This window comes from Anabrus simplex, chromosome 1 (assembly GCF_040414725.1).
Source record: "Anabrus simplex isolate iqAnaSimp1 chromosome 1, ASM4041472v1, whole genome shotgun sequence".
Classification (NCBI taxonomy): domain Eukaryota; kingdom Metazoa; phylum Arthropoda; class Insecta; order Orthoptera; family Tettigoniidae; genus Anabrus; species Anabrus simplex.
This window is the reverse complement of record NC_090265.1, coordinates 1,563,873,182-1,563,888,205: the sequence shown is the minus strand read 5'-3', so window position 1 is coordinate 1,563,888,205 and position 15,024 is coordinate 1,563,873,182. Positions and strand designations below refer to the sequence as shown.

Genomic DNA, 15,024 nt, shown 5'->3' with positions numbered 1-15,024 from the left:
GATTTAGTCCCGCACGAGTTCTTTTACATGCCAGTAAATCTACCGACATGAGGCTGACGCATTTGAGCACCTTCAACTACCATCGGTCTGAGTCAGGATTGAACCTGCCAAGTTGGGGTCAGAAGGCCAGCGCCTCAACCGTCTGAGCCACTCAGCCCGGCAGCGCAGTCTGTTGGATTCTATCACACCCATTATAGTGTGTTGTTGAGAGAGGGTGTAAATCTCATAATTAGATCTTTTTAGCCAGCTCTGAGAGATAGGATCAAACCATGGGCCAAATATTTTTCTATAAACTTTATTCTCAAAGACTTGCAACTGCTGCTGCTCTTTCTTGGTTATACTCCATGTCTTGGAACCATACAGAAGTACTGGTCGAATGATTGTATTATAGATAGTTATTTTTGCATTCCTTGTTAAAAACTTGGAGCCTAATACAGGGCTCATAGAGTAAAAAGCCTTATTTGCATTCTTAATTCTAGCTTGGTGTTCCTACTGCCTTCGGTTTTGCTCATCGAATAATACACCAAGGAATTTAAACTCCTCTACTCTTTTAAATATATATTTCCCAATCTTCAAAGGCAGCCTGTCAACCTCCTCATGATTCGGTCTCTGTACAACCATGTAATGTGTCTTTTTATCATTTATTATTATTATTATTATTATTATTATTGTTGTTATTAAACAAAATCGTCTTTCAACCTATTAGGTTGGCCATTTTTGTTGTGTACTTAACATCTCTTCAACACGTACTAAATGTATGGAACACGATCCAATAGGTTGAAAGTCTATTTCGTTTACAATCTGGTCGTGAAAGTTCAATATTAATTATTATTACTTTGTTCATTTTTAACTTACAAAGGTGAAAGAATACATATGTCAAGTGCTGAAGTTTCAACCTATTAGGTTCCTCCCTATATTGAACTAAGATCGATTTCCTCATTTCTAGCTGTTTTAGTGAAATTAGAGTTCTGTATAGTTTACATGTGTTGTAATTAGCCAAAAGTGTTATCATAACAAATCAAGTTACCTGTCAATTAGCGTATTTTTCACCTTTCAACATATCTCATTGAATAAAACTAATTCCCTTTTGCAGGATGCATATTCATAATTGAGTAGTTACAAACAATATTCTTGACCATAACATGAAAATAAGGTACTTAAGTGAATAAAATGTGAAGTGAGATTTTAATAAATGTCTGTCAGTTATCTATTTAAACATTTTTTTTTTTGTAAAAAGAAGAACAATGTAGCAGTGACATGAGTTGCAGTGGATCTCCTCATAAGCACTTCACATGTTTTTGCCCTGCAGCAGCAAACATGACAAGTCAACAAAAGGCTACACTTCTCCCCTACCCAGCAGTTGTTCCTGTTATTTTTGACTAGTTCAATAGTTTGTGCTAACAACACTCTTTGCTCATGTACTGTTGGATAAACCATGATCTTGAGTGTGTATCTGATGCTCAAACTGGGCTCTTAGTTAATCTGTATTCTACATTCCATAGAGTAAATAACATAGTTTACTGGGCAAGCAATAGGTGACTGTTAATGTCACTAGTCCACAAGAGAATTCAGTACAAAGCAGCAGACATTAAGTTAAAACATTACATTGGGTGGCAGAAACATGAAAAGCCTGGACAGGTAATTCATTAAAGCTATATCAGCAGCAATTCTGAATATTATTAAATGAAAGAAGGGAAAAACTGAGAATTTAAAATGGTTTCAAAGTCTTAGTAAATTCTATTCTATTCTATTCTGGGTCACAAGGCCAGTAGACATTTATACTGAAATTACAGGAATATCTTAGAAGCTGATATGATTTTTTTTTCAGTTCTGGAGAATTTAACAGCCTAAACTGAGTACCTGTTCACCCACAACTTTATCAACACATATGTGAACTTTAGGACACATTTACACATTAACAAATTTTAAGAATTGAACTCAATTTCAAGGGTCAGATGAATTTGCTGTACACAAGAGCAAACTAGGCCTTATAATAAAAAGAACTCTGTTGGCCTAGGAATTCTGGTACCTTACCTTTTGTAAGAAACCTATAGCCACACACTGAACATTGATATTTGCGAATCCCAGCATGCCGTTGTTCGTGAAGACGCAATTGAGACTTCTGTCGGAATCGACGGGCACACTGAGTGCATTTGTATGCACGTTCATCCGAGTGCATTGCTAGATGAGTCTGCAGTATTCCTGCCTGTGTGAAGGACTTTTGGCATATGTGGCATCTGTAAAAAAGACGCATACAAGTAAATTCAAAGCAATAAAATCCAAACAGGATGAAATTTGAGCAAGTTGAACCATTATAGTATACAGCTGAATTCACATTTATTCCTGAAGTCAGCAATATGTCACTATACTGCAGAACTCTAAAAGGTGTAAATGAGCAGTCCGTTGGTATATCTTTAACTAAAATATGTATCACCTATCTTTGTATCAAACAAGCTACATATTCTCCATCTTCTCTATCTCTGCAAAAGAGAGAGAGAAGACACGAGAGTTTGATATCTTCCACCAAAACCAAGTAGTTGATAGACATTTTCTGAATGATTTGCAGTTTCTTTAAACTCTGATTGAGCATAATACGCAAGGCTGAAGGAACTTCTAATGGAGCACTTTGTATGTATAATTGGAGTATAATATAATACTCTCCGTCCCTAGTACCAGATTGGCAGAAATTAAGGAGTGTGTTAGTTATGTAATCCAAATTCTTTTGATACCTGTATATTAAATAATCCTTATTACAGTCAGTTTGCCTATTACTAGATTCATCATCATCATCATCATCATCATCATCATCAATTCTCTGTCCCAGCAAGTCAGGTCAGGTGAGGTGTGGGTATTTACAAGCCCCTTCCAGTCCTTATGCTGAACAGCCGACATTCTAACTTTTGCAGCCAATTTACATAATGTTTTGCAAGGTTTTGAAGAGAGAGATTTATTAAAGAAATAAATCATCCGTCCTCTAATGAGGGTGACCATTTGGATCCGGAATACAGTTTCAATTTCAATGAAGTTTAAAAATATCAACAAATGAAAATTTAATCGTTGATGCTGTTATCTTCTTTTTTTCCCAGGGTTAGTGGGGGAGAAATGTCAATCACGTTATCAGGGACCTCTTACAAACAATATTCCCAATTGGAACCCTACTTCTCATATCATCCCCACTATGGCAACTAGCGAAAGTGACGAACTAGGGAATCTGTAGTGTTGAAGTTTTGGTCTAGATTGTATTATTTATATAAAGTCTACCCTCTGACAAGGTCTCATATCTGCAGTTCGTTCTGTATGGCTAACACATAAAACCAATCATTAACCCCTTAAACGGGGAGCTCAGTACACATTCCCAGGTGGAGAGCATTTTCCCTGATTGAAGAAAATATACAATTACTTGATTAAAAACAATCTTAGACTAAAATGAACTATTGAAGGGCCCTAAGAGAAATATTTACTTGAATATAATGTATTTAATTGTTGCTAGTTGCTTTACGTCGCACCGACACAGATAGGTCTTATGGTGACGATGGGACAGGGAAGGGCTGGGAGTGGGAAGGAAGCGACCGTGGCCTTAATTAAGGTACAGCCCCAGCATTTGCCTCGTGTGAAAATGGGAAACCACGGAAAACCATCTTCAGGGCTGCCGACAGTGGGGTTCGAACTTACTATCTCCCGAATACTGGATACTGGCCGCACTTAAGCGACTGCAGCTATCGAGCTCGGTATATTTAATTGTTGAAAAATTCTATTATTTTAATTTTTCAATACCTTGTGCAAGAACGTACTAAGTGCTTTCACACTGTGACATCAAGGTTGCTTCTTCCTAATAGCAAAGCTCTGGTTTTCGTTTATACAGAAACTTTTACCTGAATATTTTAGGCAGTTTACTAACAATCTCTGCCGCAAAATACACGTTTGTGTATATGTAAATTATAGCTTTATAAAGTTTACATGTACATAAAAGATTTACAATGGAATACATTATAATTCTCACAAAATTTTCTGTTACGTTGGTTTGCGCTTTTGAGGGATCAAGTTTATATACCTACAATTCATAAGTGACACACACGGACTATATTACTCTACACTACAAGTAAGATTTAAAGCATTCACAGTCTGCACCGTGTTATGCCTTTTACAGCTGTTCATTATGATACACATGGAAACAGAGCATGTTATATAATCTGTCTCGGCTTCGCATAATTTGTATGATTCTATTCCGAAACGTGATCGTTTTCTTGGTATGTATGGATGGTTCACATCAATTGACACTTTGTCATCAGGGGTATAAGCTTCCGAAAATTAAGCCAACAGATGGACAAATACTGGATTTATCTTGTACATTTTGGGAGGAATTTGTCCAATATTCACCTCATTGTCAAAGATTTGTAAAATACTGTGGAATAATAATAATAATAATAATAATAATACACTGACTGACAGAGCAAATGCAACACCAAAAAGGAGTGGTCAGAACTTTATGCCAATTGCAGGGTAGACTGACGTCACTGAGGTATGCTCATGATGTGAAATGCGCCGCTGTGCTGCGCACGTAGCGAACGATAAATGGGACACGGCGTTGGCGAATGGCCCACTTCGTACCGTGATTTCTCAGCCGACAGTCATTGTAGAACGTGTTGTCGTGTGCCACAGGACACGTGTATAGCTAAGAATGCCAGGCCGCCGTCAACGGAGGCATTTCCAGCAGACAGACGACTTTACGAGGGGAATGGTGATCGGGCTGAGAAGGGCAGGTTGGTCGCTTCGTCAAATCGCAGCCGATACCCATAGGGATGTGTCCACGGTGCAGCGCCTGTGGTGAAGATGGTTGGCGCAGGGACATGTGGCACGTGCGAGGGGTCCAGGCGCAGCCCGAGTGACGTCAGCACGCGAGGATCGGCGCATCCGCCGCCAAGCGGTGGCAGCCCCACACGCCACGTCAACCGCCATTCTTCAGCATGTGCAAGACACCCTGGCTGTTCCAATAACGACCAGAACAATTTCCCGTCGATTGGTTGAAGGAGGCCTGCACTCCCGGCGTCCGCTCAGAAGACTACCATTGACTTCACAGCATAGACGTGCACGCCTGGCATGGTGCCGGGCTAGAGCGACTTGGATGAGGGAATGGCGGAACGTCGTGTTCTCCGATGAGTCACGCTTCTGTCCTGTCAGTGATAGTCACCGCAGACGAGTGTGGCGTCGGCGTGGAGAAAGGTCAAATCCGGCAGTAACTGTGGAGCGCCCTACCGCTAGACAACGCGGCATCATGGTTTGGGGCGCTATTGCGTATGATTCCACGTCACCTCTAGTGCGTATTCAAGGCACGTTAAATGCCCACCGCTATGTGCAGCATGTGCTGTGGCCGGTGGCACTCCCGTACCTTCAGGGGCTGCCCAATGCTCTGTTTCAGCAGGATAATGACCGCCCACACACTGCTCGCATCTCCCAACAGGCTCTACGAGGTGTACAGATGCTTCCATGGCCAGCGTACTCTCCGGATCTCTCACCAATCGAACACGTGTGGGATCTCATTGGACGCCGTTTGCAAACTCTGCCCCAGCCTCGTACGGACGACCAACTGTGGCAAATGGTTGACAGAGAATGGAGAACCATCCCTCAGGACACCATCCGCACTCTTATTGACTCTGTACCTCGACGTGTTTCTGTGTGCATCGCCGCTCGCGGTGGTCCTACATCCTACTGAGTCGATGCCGTGCGCATTGTGTAACCTGCATATTGGTTTGAAATAAACATCAATTATTCGTCCGTGCCGTCTCTGTTTTTTCCCCAACTTTCATCCCTTTCGAACCACTCCTCCTTGGTGTTGCGTTGTCACTGTCAGTCAATGTAATAATAATAATAATAATAATAATAATAATAATAATAATAATAATAATAATAATATTACATACATTATCATTAAAGACTGTTATGCCTTTCAGCATTCAGTCTGCAAGCCTCTGTGAATTTACAAAACATCGCCACAATCCTCTATTTGCAACTAGTGCTGTGGCTTCATTTGGTTCTATACCCCTTATCTTTAAATCGTTAGAAACTGAGTCTAACCATAGACGTCTTGGTCTCCCTCTGCTTCTCTTACCCTCCATAATAGAGTCCATTATTCTCCTAGGTAACCTATCTTCTTCCATTCGCCACACATGACCCCACCACCAAAGCCGGTTTATGCAAACAGCTTCATCCATCGAGTTCATTCCTAACTTAGCCTTAATCGCCTCATTCTGTGTACTCTCCTGCCATTGTTCCCACCTGTTTGTACCAGCAATCATTCTCGCTACTTTCATGTCTGTTACTTCTAATATATGAATAAGATATTCTGAATCCACCCAGCTTTCGCTCCCGTGAAGCAAAGTTGGTCTAAAAACAGACCGATGTAAAGAGAGTTTCGTCCGGGAGCTGACTTCCATCTTACAGAATACTGTTGATCGCAACTGTGAGCTCACTGCATTAGCTTTACTGCACCTTGATTCAATCTCATGTACTATATTACCATCCTGGGAGAACACACATCCTAAATACTTGAAATTATCTATATGTTCGAGCTTTGTATCACCAATCTGACATTCAGTTCTGTTGAATTTCTTACCTACTGACATCAATTTAGACTTTGAGGGCTAATTTTCATACCATACTCATTGCACCTATTTTTCAAGTTCCAAGGTATTAGACTGCAGGCTTTAGGCACAATCTGCCATTAAGACCAAGTCGTCAGCATAGGCCAGACTGCTTACTTCATTTCCACCTAACTGAATCCCCCTCTGCCACTTTATACCTTTCAGCAGATGATCCATGCAAACTAAGAACAACAAAGGTGAAAGATTACAGTCTTGTCGAACACCTGTAAGTACCCTGAACCAAGAACTCATTCTACCTTCAATTCTCACTGCAGCCCAACTGTCAACACAAATGCCTTTGTTTGATTTTAATAATCTACCCTTAATCCCATAGTCCCCCAGTATGGTGAACATCTTTTCCCTCGGTACCCTGTCATATGCTTTCTCTATACCTGCGAAACATAAACAAAAATGTCTAGTCCTCTCGTAGCATTTTTCAATTACCTGGCACATACTGAAAATCTGATACTGACAGCCCTCTGTGGTATGAAACCACACTGGTTTTCATACAACTTCTTCTCAACCACTGATCGCACCCTCCCTTCCAAGATGCCAGTGATTACTTTGCCTGGTATACTAATCAATGAGATACCTCGATAGTTGTTAAAATCCTTCGTGTTCCCTTGCTTATAAATAGGTGCTATTACTGCTTTTGTCCAATATGAAGGTACCTTACCAACACTCCATGCTAATCTTACTACCCTCCCGCTATATTTCACCATTTTAGGTCTAATTTCATCTATTCCTGATGCTTTCTGACAATGGAGTTTATTTACCATCCTTTCCACTTCCTCAAGTGTAATTTCACCAACACAATTTTCCTCCTCCCCATGAGCTCAGTTGTTCATGACACCACCATGAAGATTTCTTTTTATGGTGAGAAGATTTTCTAAATATTCCCTCCACCTGCCCAAAAAAAACCATCAATGACCGAGAAAAGGCTTCCCCTTTTGAGTGTGGATTTGACCCCTCCCTTCCTTTCTTTTTTACTGTCCAGACAGGTTTCCCTGCTGCTTGACCTAGCCTTTCAAGGTTAATACCAAAATCTTCCCATGACTTCTTTCTGGATTCAACAACTATTTGTTTCACTCTGTTTCTTTCATCTATGTACAATTTCCTGTCTGCATCAGCCCTTGTTTGCAGCCGTTTCTGATAAGCGATCTTTTTAGGTTTACAAGCTGCTCTCATTTCATCGTTCCACCAAGATGTTCACTTTTTCAAAATTTTAAACACAGCTGTTCTTAAGCATTCCCTTGCTGTTTCCATCACAGCATTCCTGTATGCCACCCATTCTCTTTCTATATCCTGAACCTGCTTACTGTCCACTGTTCAGAACTTCTGACTAATCATATCCATGTACTTCTGTCTAATTTCCTCGACCTGGAGATTTTCTACCCTTATTCGTTTGCAGACAGATTTCACTTTCTCTATCATAGGCCTAGAAATACATAGTTCACTATAGATCATATAGTGGGCTATATCATTGATAAATGCCTAAAAAAAGCCTGTACATCCCTAACAGATTTCCTGAATTCAATAATAATAATAATAATAATAATAATAATAATAATAATAATAATAATAATAATAATACTAATGCTATTTGCTTTACGTCCAACTAACTACTTTTACGGTCTTCGGAGACGCCAAGGTGCCGGAATTTAGTCCCGCAGGAGTTCTTTTACGTGCCAGTAAATCTACCGACACGGGGCTGTCATATTTGAGCACCTTCAAATACCACCGGACTGAGCCAGGATCGAACCTGCCAAGTTGGGGTTAGAAGGCCAGCGCCTTAACCGTCTGAACCACTCAGCCCGGCTTTCCTGAATTCGAAGACGGTTATGATGTAGTCTATTATGGATCTGGTACCCTTAGCCTCCCATGTGTAGCCTTATGCATAAAGAATGTATTCGTAACTGCTAAACCCATACTAGCACAGAAGTCCAGCACACGCTTCCCATTCCCTTTAGCTCGCATATCTTCCCCACATTCACCTATAACCCTTTTGTATCCTTCAGTTCCATTTCCGACTCTCGCATTGAAATCGCCCATTAGCAATATTTTGTCCTTACTGTTGACCCTGATTACGATGTCACTCAATGTCTCATAAAACTTGTCAAATTCATCCTCATCTGCACCCTCACATGCTGAATACACTGAGACAATTCCCATCCTAATTCCTCCAACTGCCAAATCTACCCACATCATTCGCTTATATACATGCCTAACAGGAACTATGTTACGTGCAATAGTATTCGTGATGAACAGCTTACCCCACACTCTGCCCTTCCCTTTTAAACACCTGTCAAGTACACTTTATTATCTACTATCTCTTCTTCGTTATTTCCCCTTACCCAAATAGCATTTACTCCTAGCACATCCAGATGCATCTTCTTTGCTGACTCAGTCAGTTCTACTTTCTTTCTTCCATAAGGCTCATTAATATTGACAGCTCCCCATTGAATTCCATTTTGTTCACCATGTTGTTTCCAACGAGTCCCTTGCCTGTCAAATGGGAGTGGGACTTCGTTACTCCCATAGGTCTGAGGCGTGCTTAAAATGTTCTGAGATAGGTAAATTCATGAAGCAGGATGCTACCCTACTTACACATAGTTCAAGTGAGGATCTCTCCTCTAACGGGTTAGGGACCACGGTTGATTGTACAGTACTAGCCACCTGAGCTCAAGGAGGGCCATGACTCAGAATATGTCCGAGATGCCCACTTCCATTCGTAGCAACTGGTATCCCGACTATCAGGACCACTTACTAGGCCACTCAGACGGTGCCCATGGGTCACAAACTAGGACGTGACTACAGTAACCCACAACATGAAACCTGCTTAACACGTGAAATTAAAATTATTTGCTATAAAATTTTAGCTTCTAATTATTTGCGTGAGCAACTGTTTTTACAAATGAACTATTCCATTTCAAAATACAGATCACATTTGATTTGTGAATATCTGCTGGTGCTGTGCAAAAGTAAAATAAATAGAAAAGGAAAATTCATTTAATTTCATGGTTGTTTACTGTAGCCTAAAGTAAATATAAACTGAAATCCATATTTGTCTAAGAATTGTGCCCATATCTACTGGTTCATTCTTTGCAAGTTGCTTATGAAGTGGTTTGGAGTTTGCCCGTACATGCTTCAAAGATTCACTAAAGAAGACAAGAACAAAGCAACAAGGATACTAACATATATGGTCGTTCTCCAGTGTGCCGGCGCATATGAACCTTGAGAGATTTGTGCTCAACAAAGCATGAGTCACATTCCTGACACTTCCATGGCTTCTCCCCACTATGAGATTTACGATGTCGTGCAAGGTTGCCATGTGTGCTGAACCGAGCACCACACATTGAACAGGGAAATGGCTTCTCTCCTGTGTGCCGCCGACTGTGGACTGGAAGCATATACAACAAAAATGTTTATTAAATGTCCTGAAGTATAACTGATCATTCTCAGAGCAACATGCTTGCAGAGTGGTACAGAATAGCTGTTCACACTTCACTTTCCAATAAAGCCCCTCACAGTCACACAGTTAATTGTAATAAACAAAGGTGTTTTAGGATAAGGTACTTGTGAATTAAGAGGAGTTCACTCCAATTAAATTTGCTAGGATAACAGGAGTACAAAGATGAGTGGATTCTGACTCATGACTTCTGGACAGTATTCCTAATGTAAGTACACTCAGGATATTACAACTCACAAAGAACAGCAATCAGCAATTAATCACGTCTCAATTACACATGCAATAATTTGTGCATAAAATGTTAAAATTCACTTCCTTTATATATTCTGCATGCATTAGATAGAATGATGAGAGTTTTAAAAATTTCAAAAATTAAGAGGAAGTTCTGAATGGAATATCATTAGGACTTGGAACACAAGATATTCACCCATTCAACTCATTTTAAAAAGGCCAACGGGCTTACTCAGAAGAAAGATTAAAATCTCCTACCCAGTGTGTGTAAGACTCTGCACTGTGCTACAGCACAGGTGGTGGTGGTGATTATTGTTTTAAGAGGAAGTACAACCAGGCAACCATCCTCTATACTAAGGAACACATTAAAACAAAACTTCACAGATTATCATGCATTAGGAATATATTTTCTGTTTTTTATTTAACATGCAGAGGATTTGTACTCAGCACTAATAATGCTTCAGAATTATGATTTGGTGTGATAAAACTTCAAAATGTTTTGGATATGAAGTGGCATTTACCTGTACCACAGTACAATTGAAAATGGAGCTTTCAATCCAGTGGAATTAGAATGCAAATGGTTAACTAAGCCTTTTCTCATACTCGTTAGTCGAACCACCTAAACTAATCCATCTTTTTGAGTTGTGGTCAGGCAACCATTTCCCAATATAATAATTCATTTCGCAGGTGACTACTGAAAAGATATGATCCAAAAATACTGACTCTCACAGAGGACAACTCATATACTGATTATGAAATATTTCAGACACTGCACAGTTTCCAGTGAATAAACAAGCAATTGGGCTGTTTTCCTCTGCCATCCACTTCCAGTCACCTTCATCTTTTCTCATACATTTTCATTTTGGCTGGGCTAAATCAACAATCTCATTATCACTTTCAGACGATGCACTGTCAATCTCAATTATTATTATTATTATTATTATTATTATTATTATTATCATCATCGTCAACATCATCAACACACACACGCTCTTCATTATCACTTTCATTTACTTCCCATCCACTATCCAAAGCACTTGCAAGCAGACTCTGAATGCGGTAATATTCAAGCCTTAGAGAACTGGAAGGCATGCAAACTTACAGAATATTACTGCTAACACTTCAAGTAAACAACACATAGTGGTACAGGCTGTAATAAACATGAGGGTAGAACAGCTGCATTCCTTAGCTGTCCATAGAACCTGAAACATTGGAAGTAACTGCAGGGGTAGCCAAACTACAAGCAGAAATGTAACACCCTGTGCTTGGCAAGCGAGACCCATCATCTAAGTTGAAAGCCAAGGAAGAAGCAAGGGACCTGCCTCATCGTTCAAGGCAAATGGGTTAAGTTATAAATTGCCTCAGAGGCCAAAAACCCACCTACTAAATTCCCCTTTGATGAGAACCGTGACCCACAGGTGAGACAGACATATGGCTTCGTGTGAGTCCATATATGAGCTGTAATAAAAAAAGGATTTAATAAATTTACAAATCTCACAAGAAAATCACATGATCAAATATAAAAAATGCCTTTAAAGAAGAGAATAGCAATTATTATTATTATTATTATTATCATTATCATTATTATTATTATTATTATTATCATTATCATTATTATTATTATTATTATTATTATTATTATTATTATTATTATTATTATTATTATTATTATTATTATAAATTTGCATATGTCTAATACACACTTTAACAACAAATGCAAACAAATATATACATATTTATAACTGAGAAACAGTGAACTCAGCAGGGTTAAATGTGCTTTACAACTGAATGTCCAGTCCCTCAATCCACAGCACAGCCTCTGGAGTTGCCACCAGAAAATCATCTTCACTACCATGTTAGGCCCAAATCTTGCAGTCACTGACAATGTGGTGAATGGTTTTGTGTGGATCTCTGCAGTCACAGTCTGAAGTAGGTAGCTTGTTCCACTTGTGTAGTATATCTTTGCACCTCTCATGGACCGTTCTGATTCTGTTCAGGGTAGACAAGGTCTTGCACAGTAGCTGAAATCCACTTGCAAGTTTAGCACCTGGGAAGACGTAATGCATGTGGACATCTGTTACTGCTTCCCATTGACCTTTCCATTCTTCAAGAGATTTAAAACCCCTGGCAACCATATCAGCAGCATAATACAGAGCTGAATGATGTGATTGTAGCCTCTTAAGATTTAAAAGTATGATCTGGCTCTAACCGTACAACACAAGCAACTGGGGAGGACAGAAAAGATGCTGACCAAGGACTTGTCTATGCTGGAGACTTGCTTCGAAATCTGATTACTTCAACCCAGTGTGAACAAAACAGATGAGTCTTGCTTTCATGAAAATATGAAAATCCACAGCCTGTTTCCAGTCATTCGACCGGGTCAGGAATGGAATGAATGAAGCCCCCATCTAGTGGTGAGGATAGGAATTGTGCCGGCTGCCGAAGCCTGTCGCACTCCTCAGGGTGTCTTGCTTTCATCTGAATAATAATTTGGCAAACATTAAAGTGAATATTAGTTTCAGAGGCAGAGTTCCTCATCATAACTGGAACCCAAAAATATCTGGTGTCATCTTGGACCGAACACTGTCCTTCAAGAAACACCTTCTGAACTTAGCTCAGAAAGTGCAGATTTGTAACAACATTCTCCATAAATTTTGTGTAATTAACTGGGATCTGCAGCAACCACCCTGTGATCTTCAGCCTTGGATTTGGTGTGCTCAAGTGCTGAGTATTGTGCACCTGTTTGGATGAACAGTCATCATACAAGGCCTACTGACACCCAACTGAACACTACCATGCACATAATATCTGTCATAATAAAATCTACTCCAGTTTAATGGTTTCATTGCTGACGTGAATAATGTCGCCTGATTTATGCAGATCTACTGCCCTTATTAGAGAATTCCATAAGGTCCCCAGGAATCCTAATCTACCCATACATAGGGACTTGCCACTTTTAGAATATCAAAGACAAAGATTTAGAGAATGTCTGTTAAAACAGTAGTATCAACTAAGTAACACTACTCTTAGGAATCACAAGGCATCCCAGCCCATGTCAAAAAATGAAAATAAATTATAAATGAAAATAGTCTTGAAATAATGTATGTATCTAATTATATACCGGTAACATGCCTGTTTATATTTTGTCTGGAATACTAGACATGATAGTCTTTTGGGGTTTATGTCGTTTGAAGTGAAGCAAACTGTTGGAAATCTTGAAGGTTTATAAAACTTGGTTTCACTTTCTTACAAGAAACTATTTTTGTTCACAAAATACCTAAAGTTCTGAAATACATTTCCCCAATCCTCTTTGATACAAAGGTACCTTCATACATTACCACATAGCTCACCATTAATCAATATATATGGAGTAATAGTTTGGTGGTTACAACACTGCATGAAAATCTGATGTTCCCTTGATAGTGAGTTACAGTATGTGCATAGAGTTAAATACTGACATAAAACAGCAAGATTATCAGACCAACAAGAGGAAAGATTGCATAAAAAATCAAAATAATGTACATGGAACAAAAGACAGGCAAACAAAGCCAAGAAGTAATTAATCAAAGTGAAAATGAAGAGAGAAGAACGTTTGTAATAAGGGCAGAAAAGACTAAACAAATGATAAATTTACAAAGGATCAAGTCAACAAAACATTGTAGCAACAGGCTTAGCTCCATGTACTACTGCAATACCATAATAGGTGGTTCATCTTATCCCGGTCACCAACTTCATGTGCTGCTGACTCCATGGCTTTCCAGTATTCCCATGGATTCAACATCTGAATTCCTTATCATAATCACAGAAAAATTCTACCATGTACAATCAACCGTGTGCTAATTCCTATTGCAACTGTAAATTTTTTACAACTGTGTTGATGTCTGTGAAATAGTGAGAGTTGTCGTATATGTGCTCTCTGAAGGCTGTTTGCCATATATGTGGCAGTGCTTTTTGGTTCTAGACATTCAAGTTCATAATCTCCTGATTTGGAGAAAAGATACTTTTTTGTTTTCTCAAGTTGCATTTGCTGATGTGTCTTTTACAGTGTGTTTGTTGCTCATCTTTAAAGCTACTTGCAGATCTTGTTTTTTTTTTTTAATATTAGTTATTTCGTATGTATTTCTTATTCACATAGTTGAGGGCAATGTATTTATCTACTGTTTCAGGAGGGTGGTTGTTATAATTCGCAATTTGTTTTATTGTTTGTATTACATCAATGAAATCTGCTGTGCTCACTGGTATGGAAATTGCTCTGTGTACCATTGTATTCAGTCCTGCTAATCTGTGTGTGTGTATGGGTGGTTGGATTCACTGTCTATTGTGTGTGAAGCTTCAGTGTGTTTTCAGTACACAGCCAATCCTGCCCTAACGGACACCTCCCTATAAAGACATTTTTTCACAAAACCGATTTTATTTTACTAAGTGGGTAAGTAAGTAAAAAAAAATACACTTTATTTTGCAGGTACTAAAATGATTAATAGACTTTGCTCTTCTCAGTGGTGAAAGAATTGTTAATATATTGGTAATAGTTTCGGAGATACAATGAAAAATATAAATACGTGTCAGCTGATCTGAAGGACTGTTATTAGCGCCACCTTTGTTTGAATTATTTCACTCACCGGGCGAGTTGGCCGTGCACGTAGAGGTGCACGGCTGTGAGCTTGCATCCGGGAGATAGTAGGTTCG

General features: G+C 39.3%; 1 protein-coding gene across 1 annotated transcript in view; it reads right to left on the bottom strand.

Moving 5' to 3' along the window:
• LOC136862402 (uncharacterized) overlaps positions 1-15,024 on the bottom strand; it is a 154,727-nt gene that overhangs the window by 57,838 nt on the left and 81,865 nt on the right. Inside the window, exons 7-9 of the mRNA XM_067138881.2 lie at positions 11,719-11,796; positions 9,834-10,038; positions 2,035-2,237 (exon numbers count right to left, since the gene is read on the bottom strand). Coding sequence (XP_066994982.2) covers positions 2,035-2,237; positions 9,834-10,038; positions 11,719-11,796 — 486 coding nt within the window. The remainder of the gene's footprint in view (positions 1-2,034; positions 2,238-9,833; positions 10,039-11,718; positions 11,797-15,024) is intronic.